The sequence below is a fragment of the Prionailurus bengalensis genome, chromosome E1, assembly GCF_016509475.1.
Source record: "Prionailurus bengalensis isolate Pbe53 chromosome E1, Fcat_Pben_1.1_paternal_pri, whole genome shotgun sequence".
In the NCBI taxonomy this organism is placed as follows: domain Eukaryota; kingdom Metazoa; phylum Chordata; class Mammalia; order Carnivora; family Felidae; genus Prionailurus; species Prionailurus bengalensis.
In genome coordinates this window covers 54,694,146-54,716,204 of record NC_057347.1, presented here as the reverse complement: position 1 = coordinate 54,716,204, position 22,059 = coordinate 54,694,146, and the positions used below count along the sequence as shown (strand labels likewise).

Below are 22,059 nucleotides of genomic sequence, written 5' to 3'. Positions count from 1 at the left end.
GTGGAGGGGGCGGGGTAGTTAATCTTGGAGGGAGACTTTGGTGCCCGCGCCAGTGGGAGCGAGATGCAGCGGCGGTCTTTTCCCCTGACGCCTGGGTTCGGATTTTTAGCTCAGCGGAAGTGCAGGAGGGAAGGAAACCCGACGGCAAAGGAGAGGCCGCTTACCAAAGGGCTGTGGATATAACGGGGCCGAGCAGCCGGGATCCCCCTGCTCCCCCGAAGCAGCGCAGCTGGTGGGTGGGGCCTCTTCCTGGGGCCAAAGCTCCTGGCCTGGGCGGCGGGGGGCGGCGGGGGAACCACCAGTGTCTGGTGTGTGAGTGTGCCTGTGCGCACATCCGTGTGCGGGAGCCTGCCTGGGAATGGGGGAGGGGGTTGGAGGGCGAGAAGAGCCCTCAGCACGCGGAGGTTCTCAGGCAGCTCAAGGTGATGCTGAGTGTTTCAGAGGACTGACCACTGCCACCCTCCCCTGGGTCTTTTTGTGGTCCCGGCGTTCAGTAATTTACCAGCCTGTTAGCGAAAGATGCGAGACGCTGAGGGAGGGGGCAGAGGTTCCTAAGACGAAGTCAGGTGTGTGGCAGGGGCATCATCTGGTGGGCAAATACCTGCCAGTGGCATAGTAGGGAGCTTCCCAGCCTCTGAGGGGTAGGGGTAGGAAGGGCAGGTGGCCTACAGCCCCACCCAGACCCTGTGTCTTGTCACCTGCGGTGTCCCGAGCCCAGAGGGACTAGGGCAGGTGCCCTGTGGGAGAGGGATTTAGGTTGGGGCCTCAAAATTCTGGAATTTTGTTGTGTAGGCAAGAGAGAGGCCATGGGAAGAGGACATTCTAGCCAGAGGGAGCAACAGAGCAGGGACCTGGGGATGATGACAGTGGGGGCTGTCTGGCTAACAGACCGGCAGGAGCGTGGAGTCTATGGAGGGGAGAGAATGCGTTGGTGTCTGGGTGTGTGGGGCCCTAATCATGGGACCAAGGTGTCTGGACTTCATCTGTGGGCACCAGGGAGCAGCTGTGCTGTCTGAGGAGAGGGTGCGGTGGCCCTCTGAGCAACGTTTCAGATCAGCGGGGTGGGAGGGTGGGGTGGTGGATGGGAGGTGGAGGGGTGGGGGGCCGGGGCTGGGGCTATGACCCTCCTGCCTTGTGGGGGAGACTGGATGTCATGTGGTGAGAAGACTCTGGGGTCTGAACCTCTTTGAATCTGCCCGTTGCTCTTTGAAGCCCAGAAATTTGCCTGAAGGAGCCCCTCCCGTCCAGTCGCATTCTGTGCTCACTCCTGACAGGAGGCACCACCTGCCTCAACTTCCTCTTCTCAACTCCAGCCCCAGGGGACACCTTCCCACAGGGGGAGTCTCTGGGGCCAGGGCCCCCTAGGAGTTGGGGGAGGGCCTGGATCCTGCATCTAGAGTCACGTTTTTCCAAAGAAGCAAACTGAGAGCTACATGCATCATTTTACATTTTCTAGTGGCAACGTTAGAAAAAGTAAAAAGAAACGGGTGAAGTTAGTTCTAGCCGTATATGTTTAACTCAGTGTGTGTGACATTATTTCAGCACATAATCAATATAAAAAATATTGAGATACTTCGCGTCCTTGTTTTCATGCTAAGTCTTCAATATCCAGAATGTCTCTGGCCCGTAGAGCAGACCTCACTTCAGACGAGCCACATTTCAAGTGCCCATAGTCACATGTGACTGGTGGCTGCACAGCACAGACCTGGAGCTCAGAGCTGGGAGGCAGAGCCGGCGGAGGCTTGGGCTGCCCAGGGGGTAGGGAACCTATTGGGACCCGGCTGTGGGCAGAGATGGGCACAGAAAGGCCTGGCAAGGGAGGGGGGACATGGCAGTCCCTTTTGCGGGTGTAACTTGAGATCCCTGATTGGTGGTAGCTGAGGTGTGGTGTGGTGTGGCTTGGGCTGCAATCTCAGACTCATACATGTGTCTGGGCTGACGTTCTAAGTCGATGTACCAGGAAACCATACACGGGTGTGTGTGTGTGGGGGGACTTCAAGGGCACCAGAACGAGTATCCATCTCCTCCCCTGCCAAAAATCCTGTCTTCTCAGCCTAAATTAAACCAGGTTCACCCTGGTCACCCTTTGGCTCCTGGTCCCTTTGGCATCCCCCGTTCAGAAGTTTTGCTGGGGATGTGATGAAGATGGAAAGGGGTGGCACTGCCATGGCCGATGTCCAGCTGGGAGAGAGAGCTGCATCAGTGGGCACCACTCACTGACTTGGCTGTTGGTTCCAATCCAAAGCAATGATGTTTACTTAGCAGGGATACGCATCACGCCCTTGGGTGAGGTCAAAAAAATCCTGCACACTAGCGACGGCCTGGGGAAACAGCTCGTGTGTGAGACCTCAGGGTCCCAGGTGACCCTGAGTCCTGACCAAGTCAGTGGTGTCACAGCCCTGCTGTGGAGTAGGTACTACTAAGTTGAGGCCACTCAACTACTAAGTTGAGTGGGGGTGTCTCAGGCCCAGGAGGACGGGGCTCTATGCCAAGCAGGGCCACGCAGAGCAGGGCCCTTAGGGATGTTAGTTTCAGTTTAGGACGGGGAACATGGAGGCAGGGCAGAGAGTGTCACAGAAGCTGCCTTCTTTCACCTGGATGTGGGCTGTCGCTGTAGGATAAGGATGTTGATAGCAGTGGGGAGCCCCCATGCTGCTGTGAGGTAGGTCCCATGTTATCTCAAGAAAACCTACCTGAGTGGCTTCCCCAGGACCACACGGCTAGTCAGTGGCGGAGCTGGGACTTGAACTCAGGTCTGTCTGACTCAAATCCATGCACCTGGACACCAGACTAGCATTTTCAGTGTGTCCTCCCAGGGTAGGGCCCAGACAGATGAGTTTCCAAGGCTCTGGCCTTTGCAGCCAAGCACACTGTTCAACAGCAGAATGGAAGTCATGAGCACTGATGGGGACTCCCGTTCTTCCTGCCCCCACCCCTCCAGAGAGCCCTGGGGACGCTCAGCTAACCTGTTTCTTTCTCTTTATCTGTGTCTGGCTCTCCCTCCCTCTCTGCCTCTCTTTGTGGAGGGAGGTTTTCTCCTTTTTTCTTTCATCCTTGGGATGTGTGTGTCTCTGACTCCTCCCCCCCTTCCCCCCCCCCCCCCGCACTGTGTGCTCATCTTTTCTCTTCGTGCTTCTGTCTCCCTCCCTGTACCCACCCTGATCTCTCTGCAGGACCCTCTGGTGGACATGGGTGGTGCCCTGGGTCCCGCCCTGCTGCTCGCCTCACTCCTCGGTGCCTGGGCAGGGCTGGGCCCGGGGCAGGGTGAGCAAGCTATGACGGTGGCCGTAGTGTTTGGCAGCTCGGGGCCACCGCAGGCCCAAGCTCGTACCCGCCTCACCTCCCAGAGCTTCGTGGACCTGCCTCTGGAGATCCAGCCGCTCACCGTGGGGGTCAACAACACCAATCCCAGCAGCCTCCTCACCCAGATCTGCGGGCTCCTAGGCGCTGCCCGCGTCCATGGCATCGTCTTTGAGGACAACGTGGGCACCGAGGCCGTGGCCCAGATCCTGGACTTCATCTCCTCCCAGACCCATGTGCCCATCCTCAGCATCAGTGGGGGCTCTGCTGTGGTCCTCACCCCCAAGGTGCCTGTCCAAACTCATGTCCCCTCATCCCGTGGGCCGGGAGCCGGGCTGGGGCTGCAAGAGTGGGGCTGAGGCTGGGCCAGGGAGAGACTTCAGCTCTGGGAAGCTGGGATTGGGTGGTACCAGCAGGTGGGGGGGGGGGGCTGAGGGTGTGACAGGGGTGACGGGGGAAGAGGCTGTGACAATTATGTTCTCGTGTTCTAGAAGATAAACTTTCTGGGCTGCTTTCACATTGTGTCTGGATGAGGCGGGGTGGGTGGCAAGCTCACCTCTGGTGGGAAGCCCCGGCCCACCTTCTCTCTGCTTCTCGGGCCTTCCTCGGTCAAGCTCCAGACTCAGGGGCAGAGGTCAGGCTGGGCAGGGGATCCGATGCAGTTAACCTGCAGGGAACACCCAGTGTCAGGCCGGTGTCCCAAGCATGGGGGAGGCATGCCCTCACAGATCTGCAGCCTGTGGAGACAAAGTTCTAAAGACACGCTAATCTACAGTCACAGCTGGGACAAGCATTCTGAAGGAAAAACACAGGAGGGTCTAAGAGGGCCCCGTTTGGGTAGAGGGTTGGTCAGAAGGTCTCCTAAGAAATCATATAGAAGCTGAGGCCTGGAGGATGAGGGAGAGTTGGCAAGGTGTGTGTGTGTGGGGGTTCAAATGGGGGGCAGTGTTCCCACCGGAGGCATCAGATGGTGTGAAGGCAGCTAGGTGAAGGAGTTGGGAGGATTTGAGAGAAGGTTGGAGACGGGGGGTGGGATTCTGAGCATGCAGGAAGATATTTGGGTTTTATCCTAAGTAACTGGAGAGTCAAAGAAGGTGTTGAGGGGAGAGACCTATCTGATTTGCCTTTCTTTTATGATTATTTTTTATTAGGGAGAAACTTGAACATACATAAAAGTAGAAGCGTATAATGACCCCATGTACCATCCACCCCTGACCAACCCTGCCCCATCCTTCTCCCCACTACTCCTCTCTCTTCTGTGTCGTTCTGAGGCAAAGCCCAAGCATCCTATTGTCCCACCCAGACATATGTCAGTATATATCTCTAATAGATAAGGGCTTAAAAACCGAACAACCACATGATCACATCTAGAAAATAATAAAAACTCCTTAACATCATCAAATATCCAGCCGGCGTTCAAATTCCCCCCTTGTTTCATAAACATCTTGAGTGCTTATTTTTATTAAAAAATTTTTTTAACGTTTATTTATTTTTGAGACAGAGAGAGACAGAGCATGAATGGGGAAGGGACAGAGAGAGAGGGAGACACAGAATCGGAAGCAGGCTCCAGGCTCTGAGCCATCAGCCCAGAGCCCGACTCGGGGCTCGAACTCACAGACCACGAGATCGTGACCTGAGCTGAAGTTGGATGCTTAACCGACTGAGCCACCCAGGCGCCCTAAGTGCTTATTTTTAAATTTGGTTGCTTGAATCAAGAAACCAGTTAGGTTTCCACGTGGCGATTGGCTGACGTGGCTTCGGAGCCACAATCTCTAGGATCTTCCAACATCTCTTTTTCTTGCAATTTGCCTGTGGGAAGAACTGGGTTACTTGTCCTGTAGGGTTGTGCCCGGTTTGCTTTTTTAAAGACGGGGACAGCAGTCGCAGTGTGGCGAAATCTTGGAGGGCCTGCGGTGGCAGGAGGGACTCCTCAGTTAGCAGGGGATTGCCCTAGTCCAGGCTCGAGCTGGCGTGCCCTTGGCATTTGTGATGGTGGAGGCAGTGGGGAGTTGGAACCTTCTCACCCACAGGGCTCCGTGGGGTGTTTTCCTAGGAAGCTTTGGTCCTGGCAGTAGCTCTCAGCGTGGTGGCTGTCTTAACAGTGCTTTAGAAAAATACAGACGCCCAGAGTCCCATCTCTGAAAGTCTGATTCAGTTGGTCTGAGGCATTGCTTCCCAAACTAGCGGGCTCAAGAATCACCTGAAGAGCGTGTCAAGGTACAGATTCATGGGCGCCATCCCCAGAGGTTCTGATCCAGTAGGTGTGCGATGCGCCCGAGAATGTGCATTTCCGACACGCTCCCAGGTGACAGCTGATGCTGCTGGGCTTTGATCCGGCATTGGTCGGGCGCGAGCCCGCAAAAAGCCCTCCAGATGATTCTAATGGGCAGCAGGGGCTAGGGACCACATCGGGGGCGGGAGGCGGGTGTTGCAGCACAGGGTCTCCCGGGACGCCCCGCGTCTAGGGGACGCGGGCGCATTAGGGGACTGCAGGAGGAGGCAGAAGTTGGGGCGGGGCGCGCCGAGCCCCGCCCCGACTCAGGCCCCGCCCCGCCCCCAGGAGCCGGGCTCGGCCTTCCTGCAGCTGGGCGTTTCCCTGGAGCAGCAGCTGCAGGTGCTGTTCAAGGTGCTGGAGGAGTACGACTGGAGCGCGTTCGCCGTCATCACCAGCCTGCACCCGGGGCACGCGCTCTTCCTGGAGGGGGTGCGCGCCGTCGCCGACGCCAGCTACCTGAGCTGGCGGCTGCTGGACGTGCTCACGCTGGAGCTGGGCCCGGGCGGGCAGCGCGCACACACCCAGCGCCTGCTGCGCCAGCTCGACGCCCCGGTGCTGGTGGCCTACTGCTCGCGCGAGGAGGCCGAGGTGCTTTTCGCCGAGGCGGCGCAGGCCGGCCTGGTGGGGCCCGGACACGTGTGGCTGGTGCCCAGCCTGGCGCTGGGGAGCACCGACGCGCCTCCCGCCGCCTTCCCCGTGGGGCTCATCAGCGTCGTCACCGAGAGCTGGCGCCTCAGCCTGCGCCAGAAGGTCCGCGACGGCGTGGCCATCCTGGCCCTGGGCGCCCACGGCTACCAGCGGCAGCACGGCGCCCTGCCCTCCCCGGCTGGGGACTGTCGTGGCCACCCTGGGCCCATCAGCCCTGCCCGGAAGGCCTTCTACAGGTGGGCACCTGCCCAGGGCACGGAGGGGGAGGGGGCCGCTTCAGCGGACCTGGGTGGCTACACCTCCCACTAGCTGTGTGCCTGGGGCCAAGTTAACCTCACCTCTCTGGGCTTAGTTTCTTCAACTGAAAAAGAAGCCAGGTATGAGGTGTGGTGAGGATTGCAGGGGGAGGGGTGTCAATACAAAGAAACAACAATAATTGCACAGTCAGTGCTACTTGGGGGTGGTGATAGTGGTGACATAGAAGGTGGGGGAGGGGGCATCTGGTCCTGGGCAGGGCTGCTGGCAGAGCTAACCAGGGACACCCTGGTTTCTCTCCCCCATCGCAGGCACCTACTGAATGTCACCTGGGAGGGCCGAGACTTCTCCTTCAGCCCTGGTGGGTACCTGGTCCAGCCCACCATGGTTGTGATCGCCCTCAACCGTCACCGCCTCTGGGAGATGGTGAGAAGGGGGTGAGCCCAGGGTCCCTCGGTATCCTCTCATTTTGTCCCTAGTCCCTCTTGTCCCACAGCTGAGCAGAGGGTCCCTTCTGCCCTTCATCCAGCCCCTCATCCTTCAGGTCTCAGCTGAAACATTTGCACCTGCGCCAGGGTGGGTGCTGCATCTCGGCTCAGGGCTCGACTAGCACCCTAGCCTCCCTCCACTACAGAACTGATCAAACACTCTTATCATCTAGTCCGGCCCCTGGGGGAGTAACCCACAGCTATGCTGGCCAGATGGACATGTAAACAAATAGATTTGGGGATGCTCAGTGCTTGAGGAGAGATGTGTGCAAAGCATTATGGGGGGGGGGGAAGAGGAGGGCCAGAAACCGGTTCTGCCTTCAAAGGAAGAAACGGGGGAAAGATTCACAGAAGTTGGGACGTTTGGGTTGGGCTGTGGAGGGTTGAGTCGGAGGCCATCAGGAAGGGATACTAGCCTGGTATAGACAGAGGGGCAGAAGGGTCTGGGACATTTTAAAGTGATTTGTTTGGGGGGGGTGTAGAGACTGAGGAGGAAGTGTGGGGAGGGGTAAGGTGGGCCCGAGTGTGGAAAACTTTGAGTACTGGGCAAAGGACTTTGTGCCGAGGTGGGGGGTAGGGAGGGTGGAGAGATGTCTCAGGTCTGGGCTCGAGGAAGATGCTGCAGGCCAGCAGCAGTGGGGTGGCTAGATGGGAAGGCGTGGGGGCCAGAGGCTGGGAGGAGACTGTAGGGAGCCCCCCCCCCTTTCTGGTCCATGCACAGCCCCTTGCTCTGCTCTCTAAGTGCTCCTGCCCCAAAGCTCCCCAGGTTAGGGAGGGACACTCTTGGCCCTGGCAGGTCCCACCAGAGGCCCCCACCTAGAAGGTGGGGGTAATCGGGCTGGAGGTCCCAGGCTGAAGCTGGTCACCTTTTGCAGGTGGGGCGCTGGGACCATGGTGTCCTCCACATGAAGTACCCAGTGTGGCCTCGCTACAGTGCCTCCCTGCAGCCTGTAGTGGACAGCCGGCACCTGACGGTGGCCACGCTGGAAGAGCGGCCCTTTGTCATTGTGGAGAGCCCTGACCCCAGCACGGGCGGCTGTGTGCCCAACACTGTGCCCTGCCGCAGGCAGAGCAACCACACCTTCAGGTCCGTGCGAGGGCACAGGAAGGCCCGGTGTGAGTTGTGTGCTGCCGTGTGACGGCAGGCGCGCGTGTCTTATGCCTGGGTGTGGGGGCAGGGGCCACCTGCCAAACTGGGAGTTGCTGCTGGCTCTGACTGCTGGTGGTCTCTTGGTGGCAGCAGCGGTGACACGGCCCCCTACACCAAACTCTGCTGTAAGGGCTTCTGCATTGACATCCTCAAGAAGCTGGCCAAGGTGGTCAAGTTCTCCTATGACCTGTACCTGGTGACCAACGGCAAGCATGGCAAGAGGGTTCGAGGCGTGTGGAACGGCATGATCGGGGAGGTAGGCCCGCCCTTGCAGTCCACCTGAGCCCACCTCCCTGCCCGCCCGCCACCCCAGGCCCCATGCATCGCTCAGCCATCCCTAGATGTTCCTGTGCCGGGGGGTCAGTCAGGGCGGAGCCTGGGGCCAGCTCCCACGGCTCTCCCAGTCGGCAGGGGAGACGGGTTGTCACCAGTGATGCTCCCTGGGGTGGTCAGTAGTGCAAGTGGGGCTCTGAGGACCCCAGATGGGAACAGCCCACTCAGTCAGGGGGGTGGTAGACGAGGGTGGGGGCTGTGGAGAGTGCTCCAGCCTGTGGGACCCCTCCTCCAACCCGGCCCGGCCCCCATGACCCCAGGTGTACTACCAGCGGGCAGACATGGCCATCGGCTCCCTCACCATCAACGAGGAGCGTTCCGAGATTGTGGACTTCTCTGTGCCTTTTGTGGAGACGGGCATCAGTGTGATGGTGGCACGCAGCAATGGCACCGTGTCCCCCTCGGCCTTCCTGGGTGCGGCTCTGGGTGGGCGGGGATGGCTCTGGGGTCTGAGGCGCAGGCGCAGAGACGGGGAGTTTGGGGTGGGCCTCAGAGGGCCAGCGCAGCCGCGGGCGCCTTGCAGGTTGGCCGGAGGCCTGAGCTGCAGGACGGTAGGATGCAGAGGGATAGGAGGCAAAGTCCGTGTTCCATCTGAGTCTGAGTGTTGGGTAAGAAGGGTGGAGGGGTCACTGTGAGGGGCAGGGAAACCGGGAAGGCAGGCCGACTTCAGGAGGCGCCTGGGAGGCTGGGACACACCAGGGGAGAAGCTTCGCAGGGAGCTGGAGGAGCCAACCCAGAGAGTGGGAAGTAGCAGTAGGAATTCAGCCTTGTGGGGGCAAGCCCCTTCGTGCCAGGCCTCACACTAGCTGCTGGGGAGACAGCGACAGTCCTGGCCGCTGCCCAGCGTCCTGTCAGGAAGTCAGTGGGCCCTGGAGTGGGGGATTTTCAGAGAGCCCCGAGGACAGGCAAGCCTCAGCCAGAAGCAGAAGAGAGAATCCCCTTCCTGCTGTGTGGCCTTGAGCAAGTCACTGAACCTCTCTGATCAGGATTCCTCAGCTGCGTAAGAGACAATAAGCCCCACCCCCACGGGATGGGCATTGCGGCAAAGGACACAGTGCTTATGGCAGTAATGCCTGCTTGCTCTGGGAGACTGAAGCCACTGAACAGATTGGTCAGAGAAGCTCAGTTGGTCTCCCCAGCTCCTGGGGCTTCGGGGCCCCGTCAGGAGGATCAAGAGTGAGACTTGATCTCAGAGACCCTGATTCCAGGCAGAACAAACAGCCAGCCATCAACGCTGGGCCAGGCGGGGCACTTCCAGAACAGGAGTGTGGTTAGCGGTGCTGGCAGTCGAGGGAGGAGAGGGAAAGAGAATTCCTTGGGCATGCTGATGATACTTGGGATCAGGCTGGGTGGGGAGGAGGAGGGAGATGGGAGATGGAGTGGGTTGCAGGCAAGGGGGTGGGAGAGGAAGGGGAGAGAGCATGGGGTGTAAACTCCCTTTTTGTGAAAGGAAGTTGGGGGTCGGTGTGGGATCCAGGGGAGATGTGTAGTCAAAGGGAAGTTTCCTGGGGTGGGGTGATGGGACCTGGTCCCAGGGCAGAGGGGAAGGGGAGACAGAGAATGCTGGAGAGCCTGATCTCTCTTGGGGGTGGTCTCTCCCAGCGCCCTGCTGCTCTGAGAGTCAGAGACCCCTTGGCTCAGTCCTCGGAGCTGACGGGCCCCACTTTGACCATGTGGACGCACCTGTCTGCACCCAGTGCTCTGGGCTGTGGGTGGGAAGGACAGTAGTGAGGCCTCTGAGCTGCCTCCCTCTGTTCCCAGAGCCCTACAGCCCTTCAGTGTGGGTGATGATGTTTGTCATGTGTCTCACCGTGGTGGCCATCACAGTCTTCATGTTTGAGTACTTCAGCCCTGTCAGCTACAACCAGAACCTCACCAGTGGCAAGAGTAGGCTCTCACCTAGGCCTGGGAGGGAGGGAGCATTCTGGACGGGTGGGCTCAGGGCTGCAGGGGCCCTACAGAGAAGGCTGGATCCTGGGGGAGGTCTCTGGCTTTTGGACAGCAAGCAGGGGCCAATCAGATATATGAGAGAGAGAGAGAAAGAGAGAGAGAGAGAGAGAGAGAGGAAGAGAGAGAGAGAGAGAGAGAGAGAAAGAGAGAGAGAGAGAGAGAGAGAATGAGAGAGAGAAAAGGGAGACAAGGTGGGTTGGCTTGGGTTGGCTTGCCCTGGAGGGGCGATGGCTGGGGATAGGGCCCCACCCAGGACAGAGTGAAGACTGGGGTCCCTCTGTGCCCACCCTCTCACCCCCAGAGTCTGGGGGCCCATCCTTCACCATCGGCAAGTCTGTGTGGCTGCTGTGGGCGCTGGTCTTCAACAACTCAGTGCCCATCGAGAACCCCCGAGGCACCACCAGCAAGATCATGGTCCTAGTCTGGGCCTTCTTCGCCGTCATTTTCCTCGCCAGCTACACCGCCAACTTGGCCGCCTTCATGATCCAGGAGCAGTACATCGACACTGTGTCTGGCCTCAGTGATAAGAAGGTTCTGGGGCTACAGCTAGCAGAGGGCGAGGGGTGCTGAGAGCAGGGGTAGGCCTGTGGGACACAAAAGGGGAATCTGAAATGGAGCGGGGAGTAGGAAGAAGCTGGAGACCTGGTTGAGGGGAGGGCTGGGGCCTGGGGCGAAGGGGTGGATGGCTCAGGTGCACCGACAGAGTGGCCTTGGGTAAGTCTCTTCCTGACCTGGCCTCAGGTTTCACCGTTTGTAAAACGCAGGAGTGGCCCAGACGGTCTCTCTCAGACTCCTGTGCCCTCACTCTGCAAGTGCAGACTCCAGGGCTGGGCGCCGGGGATGGGGTCGGGGAGCGCTGGTGTGTCCGCAGGCTTGGACGGAGGTGACGAATGGCGCCTGCCCTCTGCCCGCAGTTTCAGCGGCCTCAAGATCAGTACCCACCCTTCCGCTTCGGCACGGTGCCCAACGGCAGCACAGAGCGGAACATTCGCAGCAACTACCGAGAGATGCACACCCACATGGTCAAGTTCAACCAGCGTTCGGTGGAGGATGCGCTCACCAGCCTCAAGATGGGGTGGGTCCTCAGCCCTGCACCCACCCTCTGACCGTCTCTACCCACATGGCTCCCCGTTGACCAGCCTCAGCTCTGGCCCTGTCTGGGAGACCCAAGGTGGAGACATGGAGGCCGGGGTGTCCTGTAGGACTCGTAGGGAAGGGGGAGGGAGGTCTGGGGGCAGAGTGAAGTTTCAAGCAAAACTGGAGGCCCACCATTTGGCCCACAGATGCAGCTGAGATACTGAGCAGGGTTCAGCCTTCATCTGAGTGGTGGCTGTGACCTTCTTAGGGTCCTAGGGAGACGGAGGGGCTGGGCACGGAGGGAGTGTTCTCTGGAGGCAGAGGGTCCCCTGGCCTCTCTGAGAGGAGGGGAGGTGGGGTCCCTGAGCTATGGAAAAGGGCTCTTCTCTGCATTCAGGATCCAGGGGAACCAGAGAAGTCTCTGCCCACCCATCCCGCCTGGTCAGTGCTCAGTGGGCTCACACAGCCCAGACCCCTGTCAGGCCCCAGGTTGGGTATCCTCACCTCACATGACCCCTGGCCTGTCCCCAGGAAGCTGGATGCCTTCATCTATGATGCTGCTGTCCTCAACTACATGGCGGGCAAGGACGAGGGCTGCAAGCTGGTCACCATTGGCTCTGGCAAGGTTTTTGCCACCACTGGCTACGGCATCGCCATGCAGAAGGACTCCCACTGGAAGCGGGCCATAGACCTGGCGCTCCTGCAGTTCCTGGGGGATGGTGGGTGCTGCTGCTGGGGGCCTGGGGTCCAGGGTGGGCCGTGGAACCTGAGGTGGGGACAGCTGCCTGATGGCCGGTCAGCATCTCCACTACCATTCTCTGAGTCCCAGGGCCTGTGGGCAGGAAGAGGTCTCTGGGAGTGAGGCTGGGGCAGGGAGGATGGGAGGGTGGCATTTGGAAGGACCACATGGAAACCTGGGGAAGGGGTGGGCTTGCCAGGAGGGAGTGGGAAATAGGATTTCAGGAGGCTCCCTGGAGGGCAGGAAGACAGGAAGGAGCTCAGGCCACACAGTGGGGCTTGGGGGAGGCTGACATCCTGTCTTTTTTCTCTAGACCCCTGTCCTGGCCATTTCCATCTTGAGATCACCTAGGATAGTGCCAAGGGCCTGCCTCATCCCAGAGCTGGGGCTCAGGCTTGCCTTGGGACAGGGGGCTCACATATGTAAGCAGTACAGCGGAACCTGTCCCCAAACCCAGAACTTTCAGCGCTATGAGGTCAAACTGATTTTCCATCAGTGCCACAGATTGAGAGTGATAGCAGTTAAGGTGCTGGGATGTCCTAGAGGACCGGGCTTTTAGTCTCTGTGTGCCAAGCTCTGTGCCTGGCTTGTAGATGACCAATAGGTTTGACCCAGGTGTGAATGATAGGTAACATACCACGTCTGCCAGCTTTTACTGGGTGTGTGTGTGGGGGGTGGGCATGTCCAAGGCTGGCACTGTCTACCCCAGCCCCCACTCTGCTTTCCTTTCTTCCTGCTCATTGCCACCTCCCTTCCCCCACCCCCATCCTGCCCTTGCTGGCTAGATCCCTCTGTGCTCCTGTAAGGGGCTGGCTCCAGACCCCTCCTTGCTCCAGGCTTGGGCGAGCATTGGGAGGGTCTTTCCTGAGCCAGGTGTGCCCCCACCCCCCGCTCCCGCCTCTCGCCAGGGGAGACACAGAAGCTGGAGACGGTGTGGCTCTCGGGGATCTGCCAGAACGAGAAGAACGAGGTAATGAGCAGCAAGCTGGACATCGACAACATGGCGGGCGTCTTCTACATGCTGCTGGTGGCCATGGGACTGGCCCTGCTGGTCTTTGCCTGGGAGCACCTGGTCTACTGGAAGCTGCGCCACTCAGTGCCCAACACGTCTCGGCTGGACTTCCTGCTGGCTTTCAGTAGGGTGGGTGCCACCCCACCCCAGGCAGGTCCCAGCTTTAGGGGCACCAACCCAGATAAGTCAGAGCTGGCTATGGCCCCATTTACAGAGGTAAAAACTGAGGGCCTTCCAGCATCACACAGCAGAAGAGAAGCAGAGCCCTTCTGCAACAGGCTGGGCAGTGTTTCGGAGCCAGGCTGACCGGGTTCGAACCCTCACTGCTATTTACAAGCTGTGTGCCTTTAGGAAGAGATAACCTCTTGGAGCTTCAGATTGCTCCCTGGCAATTGCTCTCACAGTGGCGCAGTGCCGGGCGCATAGGAGGCGCTTAACGAATGTTAGTAGCTTCCTACCACTTCGGACGCCTGGGCTGGTGCTTGGACCGGGAGGCGGGAGGTCCCTGAGAGGAGCTGGCCACTCATGGCTGTCTCCTCCCGGCTGCCCAGGGCATCTACAGCTGCTTCAGCGGGGTGCAGAGCCTGGCCAGCCCCGCGCGGCCGCCCAGCCCGGACCTGACTGCCGGCTCGGCCCAGGCCAGCGTGCTCAAGATGCTGCAGGCGGCGCGTGACATGGTGACCACGGCTGGCGTGAGCAGCTCCCTGGACCGCGCCACGCGCACCATCGAGAGCTGGGGCAGCAGCCGCCGCGCTCCCCCGCCACCCGCCTGCCCCGGCCCGCGGCCACCCACGCCCGGCCCGTCCCCGGCGCCCAGCCCCCCGGGCCGGGGGCCGCCGGGCGGGGGTCGTGCCGCGCTGGCGCGCAGGGCTCCGCAGCTCCCGGGCCGCCCTCCGACGCCTGGGCCGTCGCCGCCAGACGTGTCCCGGGTGTCGGGCAGGCCGCCCCGGGAGGTGCGACGGCCGGTGCAGGCCGGGCGCGGCGGAAGGCACCTGTCGGCCTCCGAGCGGCGCGCGCTCCCAGCGCGCCCCCTGTCGCCCGAGCGCTGCCACTACAGCTCCTTCCCTCGAGCCGACCGGTCGGGGCGCCCCTTCCTCCCGCTCTTCCCGGAGCCCCCGGAGCCAGAGGACCTGCCGCTACTCGGGCCGGAGCAGCTGGCTCGGCGGGAGGCCCTGTTGCGCGAGGCCTGGGCCCAGGGTCCACGCCCGCGCCACGCTTCCCTGCCCAGCTCGGTGGCCGAGGCCTTCGTCCAGCCCCGGTCGCTGCCCACTCGGTGTGGCCGCCCGGCCTGCCGGCGCTTGGCGCAGGCGCCGTCGATGCGGCTGCCGTCCTACCGGGAGGCCTGCCAGGAGAGCGTGTGGGCCAGGGTCCCCGTCTGGCCGCACAGACAGCACGCCTGCCTGCACGCCCACGTGCCGCTTTGCTGGGGGGCCGTCTGTCCCCACCTCCCCCGCTGTGCCAGCCATGGCCCCTGGCTCACTGGGGCCTGGGGGCCTCCGAGGCACAGAGGCAGGACCCTGGGGCTGAGCACAGGCTACAGGGACAATGGGGGGCTGGAAGAGGTCAGCAGGGTGGCCTGTGGGACACACGGCTTCCCTGGACCTTGTACCTGGAGGCGGATCTCCAGCTTGGAGTCAGAAGTGTGAGGGGTCAGCTACTGTGGTTCCTGGTCAACTGGATTCTCTGCCTGGCACTTCCAGGGTTAGTGCGGGCAGGCGTTTCTGGATTCCGCCCTGAAATCCTGGCCTTGGGTCCCCAGTGACAGATGTCTTCCATGGTCAGTTGAGTGATCTCGGCGGTCTCCGGTCCTGGTGTGGTCTGGGTGGGCTGTTGCTGTCCTCTTATGCAAAGCCCTTCCCGCCTGTCCTGGAGTCACTGGGAGCAGTGATGTCTCCCTGCCCTGATGTTAGCCAGTTTCTAGTCAAGACTGCGGGCGCCTGGTGTAGGAGTATGGTGGCTGGAACTCGGGGTGGGGGCGGGGGCTGTCCCCCCACCCCCACCCCCTGCCTCCCTGACTGGAGTTTCTTCTCAGAGCGCTGGGGCATTAAACAAATCTTTTACAACCCACTGGTCCTGGCTGCCTCATTCTGCATCCCTGGGAGGGAGGGGGGCACCATAGCCTATAGGCAATAAAGCACCTTCGGGGTATCCCAGCGGGCTGTCCGCCTAGCGAAGGTGGGCAGCTCCCTGTGGGGGAGTATCTGGGCAGCAGAAGCCGCTTGGTATTCAGTGGCTCCTACCCACCCTGGTGCTGGGTGTGACAAATGTGCTCAGCATGGGGGCTCTGGTGGTGACGGATGGAGTTCATCCTTCAATCCCCTTGAAAAGAGAGGCTCATGTCAGGGACTGTGGGTGTCCTGCTTTGCCAGGGGCCCACCTGGAAGCCTGATGGTGTCATAGTGGGAATGGCAGAGGGAGGTCTGCTGTGGGCAGCCTGTTGGGCTCTCCTGGGCCCTGGATGGCTGTATTCTCTCCGTGGGAGATGTGCAGGGCTCCGAACTGCCTGCTGGCTCTGGAAGCTTGGCACAGGTGGCTTCCGAGGTCAGACACAGCTCAGCCTTGCTGGTGCTGGGACCCCTGGTGGGGGGGGGGGGGAGAGATGGTCAGAGAATCTTCTGGATGTGTCAGTCCTTCACCCTCCCTCTGGGCTCCCAGCCCCACCTCCTTTCTCTGTCACATGTCATCAGTCCTGGACCATCTAGAAAGATGGCTCTTTTTTACAATTTCCAATGCTTTCACATCAGTGGTGAACATGTAGCCCCACAATGACTCTGTACAGTAAGCACTCATTCTTCCATTCCTTCCACAAACACGGTCAGTGTGATTGGTGCCGTCAGACCTTTACCAACTGTGAACATGTAAAGCCTGAGGCCTTTCTGTCCTTGACAAGTTGGGTGAGGCAGGGCAGAAATTACCTCCGTGTAACAGGGAGGAGGTTGGGGAGGGCAATGCTGAATGCCAACAGCACGTGCAGCCGCTGCCCCGTGTCCTTTCCCATACATCCTTGCTGGATCCCAGGAAGCTGGGTCTCCTTTCCAGTCTCCAAACACTCTACTACTGGGGGTGGAGTCATGAAGACTGGAAGTTTTTTGTTTGGTTTTAGGCATGAGAGCAGCTGAGATGCTAGAGTGGGGGGAAATTTCTAAAAACCCTCCATTTGTGTCTGGAGAGCTGGACTATGCCAAGAATGGGAGGCCCTAGTCCATTAGTCAAGTTCATGTCCTCTGCCCTATGGACTTCATGGATCCAGGTCCAGAATTGCAGTGGGGAGGGTGGACCTCAGGCACAGGTGGTAAATGTGGGTCTAGGTGAGTGCTCGAGGCCTTGGAGGGGAGTTTGACCTTGAATGCAGCCACCGGTGGTGAGAGAGTTAAGCCCCTGGACCTACCAGCTCCCCCTGGACCTGACCCCTCCCGCTCCCTGAATCTGAGTGCAGCTCTGGGTGAAGGGCTGCAGCAGGTAAGCCGGGAGGAGTCTTGAGATCCAGGCTGCTCTCCGCTCACTGCCCAAGATCATTAATAACCAAGAACTGGAAAGATAATTAAAAGCCAAACATGGAGCTGAGCCTGTTGCTGACTGGCTCCAAGGAGGGGCCCATCCTGCTCCTGGAGCCAGGCTCTAGGCTGCCTCATTCTTTCTCTAGGAATGTCTTCTGGGGAGAAGTGGGCCCCACAAGAAGTGGAGGCAGGGAAGATGCCTACTGTGGGTTCAGACCTTGCTTGGCCTGGCTCCCCAGCCTCTGGCTCAGAGCCATGATGCCCCCTGTGCCTCCACAGAGGACCAAGGGACCTGCACTATCGAGAAGAGGGCAGAAAGCCTGGTGGGGGGAGGAGGGAGCTGTGTCGCAAGGCCATAGGTGATTAATCATCATAAACAAAGGCCCGACTGTGTAGCAGAGAGCGAGCTGAGTCCACCCAGACGCCAGGCACCCAGATGCTGGCTTCTTTGTTTGGTGGGAAACAAGAGGGGGCCCTCGGTCACCTGTCTCAGTAGGAGGAACTCCTATCTCTCTGCTGCTGCACGGCTGTCTCCTCGCCGGGCTTTACTGAGAGGCTCGTCGTCCACACCACCTCTCTCCTGGGGCCCGTGAGCGGGCAGGGAGCAAAGAGCTTAGCAGGAGGTGGGTATGATGGCCTTGGTCAGGATACCTGGGCTTTAGTCCCAGCTCCAGAAGTCTCCAGCAGGGCCTGGGTTTGGCTCTTTGAAAGTGTCCTTAGGCTCCCTGGAGCCAGAGACCACTTTCTCTCCCAAAGCCCTCCGGACCCTGAAGCATTCAGACCAGTTTCTTATTTCTGAATTGTAGCAGGCAGTTGCTACAATTCATCAGGCGGCTATGAAACCAACCAGGTGCCTGCGGACCCAAACCGGGGTCTTCAGTGAGTCTGGGGCCTGTGGCTACAAGTGTGGTTATGGCTGGCAGTGACAAGGGAGCCAGACATCAGTACAGAGTAGCTTTATTGAGCACTTCTGCGCCAGGCACTGAGCTCACTACTTAAGTTCCCACAACCGGTCAGTGGCGCAGGTACTATTGTCCCCGTGCTACAAATGACGAGGAAGAGTAGGAGGCTCGCTGCCTGCATGGGGCAGTTCTGCCTTCTTGGTCCATGGTCTTAATCCCCAGATTATGCCAAGGTCCACGCAGAGAGCACCCAGCACTGTGCCTGGCACATGCCAGGCACTGAGAAGCTATCACTTCTCCTTTTCTCCAACTGACACCACCGTGAGCCCCAGCCCTGGAGAGGAGGGACTGAGAACCTCTCCCGCAGTCCTGGATCTGTTTCAGGAGACCCAGCTTTTCAGTGGCCCTTAGCAGAGCCAACTGGGTGTCAGCCCTGCCCAGGAATCTGACCCTGAGACAGGCGTGGTCTCGGCCTTACACCTGCCCTAAGTCACATGGCCCTGTGCCAGGCCCCTCCCCCGGGACTGGTTTCTCATGAGGTGGGAAGCGGCCCCCATCCCCCCCCCGCCCCCCAACTCTGACTCTAGTTTCTATTGCCGAGGCTGCTCCCGGCCCCGTGTGGTGAGAACAGCTGTGTAGCTAAGGGCCTGGCAAGGTGCCCGCTGCCCACCTTCCACCACTCAGCAGTGCCTCCCAGCCTGTCACCTGCCATCTGCCCCATCTATAAGCCCGCAGCCGCCTCGCTGGCCTCAGGTGAGGGAACAGGCAGGAGCCCCTAGCAAAATGGCATCAGGGAACACGGTCTCCCACCTTGGCCTGGCCTCGGGGTCAGTCCGGGTGAAAGGCGTTAGGTGGAGGCTGGTGGGTTTATGTCCTCCTCCACGGAGACATCTGTACCCAGGTCAGGCTGGGCCGCATCCTTTTCTGCCCTCCCCACCAGTGACCTCGGGGGCCCATCTGTAAAATGGAAATCAGGAGCCAGCTCGCCCCCCTCACCACACTGACGTAAGCACTTGCAGCCAAGTGTGCCTGACGCGCGTGGTGAACAAGCATCATCGCGGTTCTGTCTGGCTGTTGGGCCTTCTCCCCCTTGCCCTAAGCCCCCTGGCTATCAGCAGTAGAGAGGAAGACGACCCCATCTGACCTCCAGCAGGTGAACACGGAGCTGTAAAGGATCCCAGACAGTGGCAGTGGTGAGCGCCCTGGGTTACGGTCAGGGATGTGGCCAGCTAGGGCTGATTCCGTCCCTCCGGGCCTGGGGCTGCCCAGCTTGGAGTAGGGGAACGCAGCCACCAGACTGCACTGCTGTGTGGCTCCAGATTGCCACATTAATCAACCTGGGCTTTATGATGCTAATAAATTTGCGTCCAAAATTTGGTTTGGAGCCTGGGGCAGCAGGATGATTTAATTTGCTTTGTCCTTAAGCAAGAGGGAGTGTAAATGGAGAAGGGTAAGGACCGATGTTTTGAGTTTTCAGCAAACAGCTGGGCAGCTGCAGATCAGCCCAAGCCATGGGTGTCCATCACCCAGGGGCCCTCCCTGCTCTGCCCACCGGGGGTGGGGCCTCCTGGGAAGAAGCCACAATGGTACATGGGGAAGGGTCGTCTATTTTCCACATGGATGGAAAATCACGTTTGGGGACCAGCTGCGAGATGTGTGGCAGCAGTGAGAAAGCAGACCATGGCCAATCACGACCAGGGGTTCTCACAGGCTGGGGCAGCCAGGGGCTGGGGCGGGGATAGCACTGCCTGTGGACTCCCCAGGTCCTCGTCCCTCTCCTTCGGAGACCATCAAGGGCCCCAGGACACCCGGTGGTGTTGCTCCGTCCAAGGTACGAACACTGCGCCATGCAGGGAAGGCTGTGGAGATCCCCTAACGAGAGCTGAGCAAGGCACTAAAATCAAAAGGGGGATGGGGTGGGGGCTTGAGACCCCACCCCAGAGAGGCAGCTCCAGGTCAAGCTGCTTTGGGCTCCAGGACAGGTGGGGCCAGGCCCAGGGTTGGGGGCACGCCAGGGAGGGTCAGGAAGGACCCCCAGGTCCTGAAGCGGAAGGCACATTGAAAATGCAGAGTTTGCTAGTCACCTGTGTTTCCGAGAAGGGCTGGCCCAGCAGGTGCATGCATGCCTGTGACAGGGAGGGGACCACGGAAGAGCTGGTGAGGTGGCCAGGAAGCCACCCCTCCTTCCGTGAGAACGGTGGCTGATGCCCCATCTCACTCCACAGCACCCAAAGGTCACAGAGAGTATGAACAGAGCACCCAGAGCCTGGCTTAAAAGGGAGCCACGTGAGCCACATTTAGTGCTGGAGTGGGAGCAGGGACAGCCAAGCCTGCTCTTGCTTCGCAGACCTGACCTCTGACAGGGTGGGAGGCACAGCCTGCTCACCGCTACATGCCCAGGGTGCCCCCGAGCCACCGTGATGGTGGGTGGGGGTAGCTCCCTTTAGTGGTCCTTATGCACCGCCCCCCTGTACTGCAGGAGACCCTGAGGGCCCCAGTGGGGCAGTCAGGAGAGCAGAGAATCCCTTTGAGGGGTCACAGGCTCTGGGCTTTAAACTGGCTGCCAGGCGGCTGTGCCCTGAGGAAGGACTGCTCCTGCCTGATGCTCCTGAGTCACCCCTGGTTCAGGAGCTCAGCCAGGTGCTGGCACCCACAGCAAGGGCCCTCAGAGCCACAGTCAAGGGACCCTGGTGCCTATCAGCACTTCCTGTTGTCATCGGGGCTGGCCAGGCCTTCTCTGGGGAGTGGAGTGGCACCTGGCCACTCGAGGCCTGAGGGGAAGGTGGGACCTGCCTGTCACTGGCAGTCCTGGTGGGGAGGAGAGTTAGGGCCTGGGATTTGCCCCAAAAAGGCAGCAGCTACGAGTGGAGTTTTCCCAGACGAGGATGCAGGAGGGGCAGGACGGAGGAGGATGGGACGTGGCCTCTGGTATAAATAACGGGAGGGCCAGCACTGCGTCCCTACTGTGCGGGGGGAGGAGCCCGCCCCGGCAAGTAAAGCAGTAACCGGTCCTGGAACTGGGCCGGCTGTGTGCCCAGGCTGTGCGGCTAGGCTGGCCAGCGGCAGCCCCAGGCAGGCGGGCCTGGGAGACAGGCTGCCCTGACGAGCGAAGCGAGGCGCGGACTGCGTGGGACCCTGGGTGGAGAGAAGACCCCTAGCAGGAGACGTGGAGGGCGCCCTCCGCAAGTCTGGCCTCGCCTGCCCCATGCAACCCTGGGAAGGAACTAGCTCTTGGCTCTGCAGGCGGGAAGGTGAGTGATGGGGCCAGAGTGGAGCCCCTGCCTCTCTCGTCACCGGACACATTCTGCCATCAGACCTTGGTCTCACTGAGGACGATGTTGGCAGTGACGAAGAAGAAGCAGGAGAAAGCCCAGAGCAGCACAAAGCCCACCCAGAAGGCGTGGCGGAAAGGGGACCTGTGCTTGTTGATGGTCCCGTAGCCCAGGGCCAGCTGGGTGTCCTTGCGGCTGTGGTACACCAGGAAGGCGGGGATGACGTACTGGATGCCCGTGCCTGCGTAGGCCCCTGTGATGCCCACCAGGGACTCCAGGTCGTGGGTGCAGAAGGCCACCAGCACCGGGGGCAGCAGGGTGATGGTGGGGAACACCACGCGGTCCACCACCCAGGGGTACGTGCCCCCGTCACGGTGGAAAAGTGTTTTCCAGTTGTTGCGGAGGGTCACGGCGATGATGGGGAAGTTGGTGCTGATGGTGAAGACAGGGAAAAGGCCCAGGAAGAAGCGCACGGCAGCCAGGCTCACGACATCGCAGCGCGCGAAGTTGAGGGTGTACATGTCCATGAGGCTGTCGCCGCGGAAGCAGAAGATGGCGGTGAAGCAGAGAAGGCCGTAGAAGGCGAGGATCAGCACGTAGTCCAGGAAGACCAGGCGTGTGAGGTGGCGCTTGGAGGACACCGGTGTGACGAGGGATGGCAGCGAGTGCTGGCACATGAAGGAGTAGACGCACACCCCAAACAGGTTCCGGATCCCGGAGAAGTCAGCCAGGGGCGGGTGCCCCTCTCTGTGCCCGTTCCCGATGCGGACCAGGGCCAGCACGATCATGATGGCAAAAGCTGAAAAACAAGAGGGCAGTCGGCCAGCTGAGTGGGAAACGGCCCTTCCCTGGGGAGTAGTCGGTTCGGTGGCACCTGCCCAGGGACCAGAGCGCCAGGGGAATCCCGGAGTTCACGTGACCCTGATGATCACGTCGTGGGGCAGGTCAGCCGTGGCTGCAGACCACGCTACCCCTCCCCAGCAAATAAGGGAATGGATCTCTTGGGGGGCCTGGGCATGAGAGGGGGCTGCGTGGGGCGGTCAGCATGCGCCCGCCCAGGCGCTGCCCAGCTCCCTTAGGGGGCTTCTCTTGGAGCAGGCCTAGGTCGGAACTTGTGCTCACACTCCCTCCCTTGGCTTAGAGAATGTATGCGTGGGGAGT

At 60.4% G+C, this 22,059-nt stretch overlaps 2 protein-coding genes across 5 annotated transcripts in view; one reads left to right on the top strand and one right to left on the bottom strand.

Annotated features, from left to right (window-relative positions):
• The first annotated feature begins 1,120 nt into the window (after positions 1-1,120).
• GRIN2C (glutamate ionotropic receptor NMDA type subunit 2C) lies at positions 1,121-15,290 on the top strand. Its single transcript, XM_043585202.1, has 12 exons — positions 1,121-3,587; positions 5,861-6,459; positions 6,790-6,904; positions 7,842-8,053; positions 8,210-8,372; positions 8,710-8,863; positions 10,211-10,336; positions 10,701-10,930; positions 11,314-11,474; positions 12,008-12,195; positions 13,124-13,356; positions 13,779-15,290. Exons 1-12 carry the CDS (start codon positions 2,886-2,888, stop codon positions 14,871-14,873), a joined length of 3,978 nt encoding a protein of 1,325 aa, XP_043441137.1. The 5' UTR covers positions 1,121-2,885; the 3' UTR covers positions 14,874-15,290.
• Positions 15,291-17,665: 2,375 nt separating this feature from the next.
• The window catches only part of TMEM104 (transmembrane protein 104), a 59,483-nt gene continuing 55,089 nt past the window's right edge, over positions 17,666-22,059 (bottom strand). For all 4 annotated transcript variants that reach the window (XM_043585189.1, XM_043585190.1, XM_043585187.1 and 1 more), the window contains exon 10: positions 17,666-21,697. In XM_043585189.1, coding sequence (XP_043441124.1) covers positions 20,937-21,697 — 761 coding nt within the window. In that variant the 3' untranslated portion in view covers positions 17,666-20,936. The remainder of the gene's footprint in view (positions 21,698-22,059) is intronic.

Bases quoted from the DNA above. Each gene is read 5' to 3' on its own strand.
- GRIN2C (XM_043585202.1), top strand. From the start codon at position 2,886: ATGGAAGTCATGAGCACTGATGGGGACTCCCGTTCTTCCTGCCCCCAC. The intron at 8,054-8,209 runs GTCCGTGCGAGG...TGGTGGCAGCAG, and splicing joins CAGAGCAACCACACCTTCAG to CGGTGACACGGCCCCCTACA. The intron at 10,337-10,700 runs GTAGGCTCTCAC...TCTCACCCCCAG, and splicing joins GAACCTCACCAGTGGCAAGA to AGTCTGGGGGCCCATCCTTC.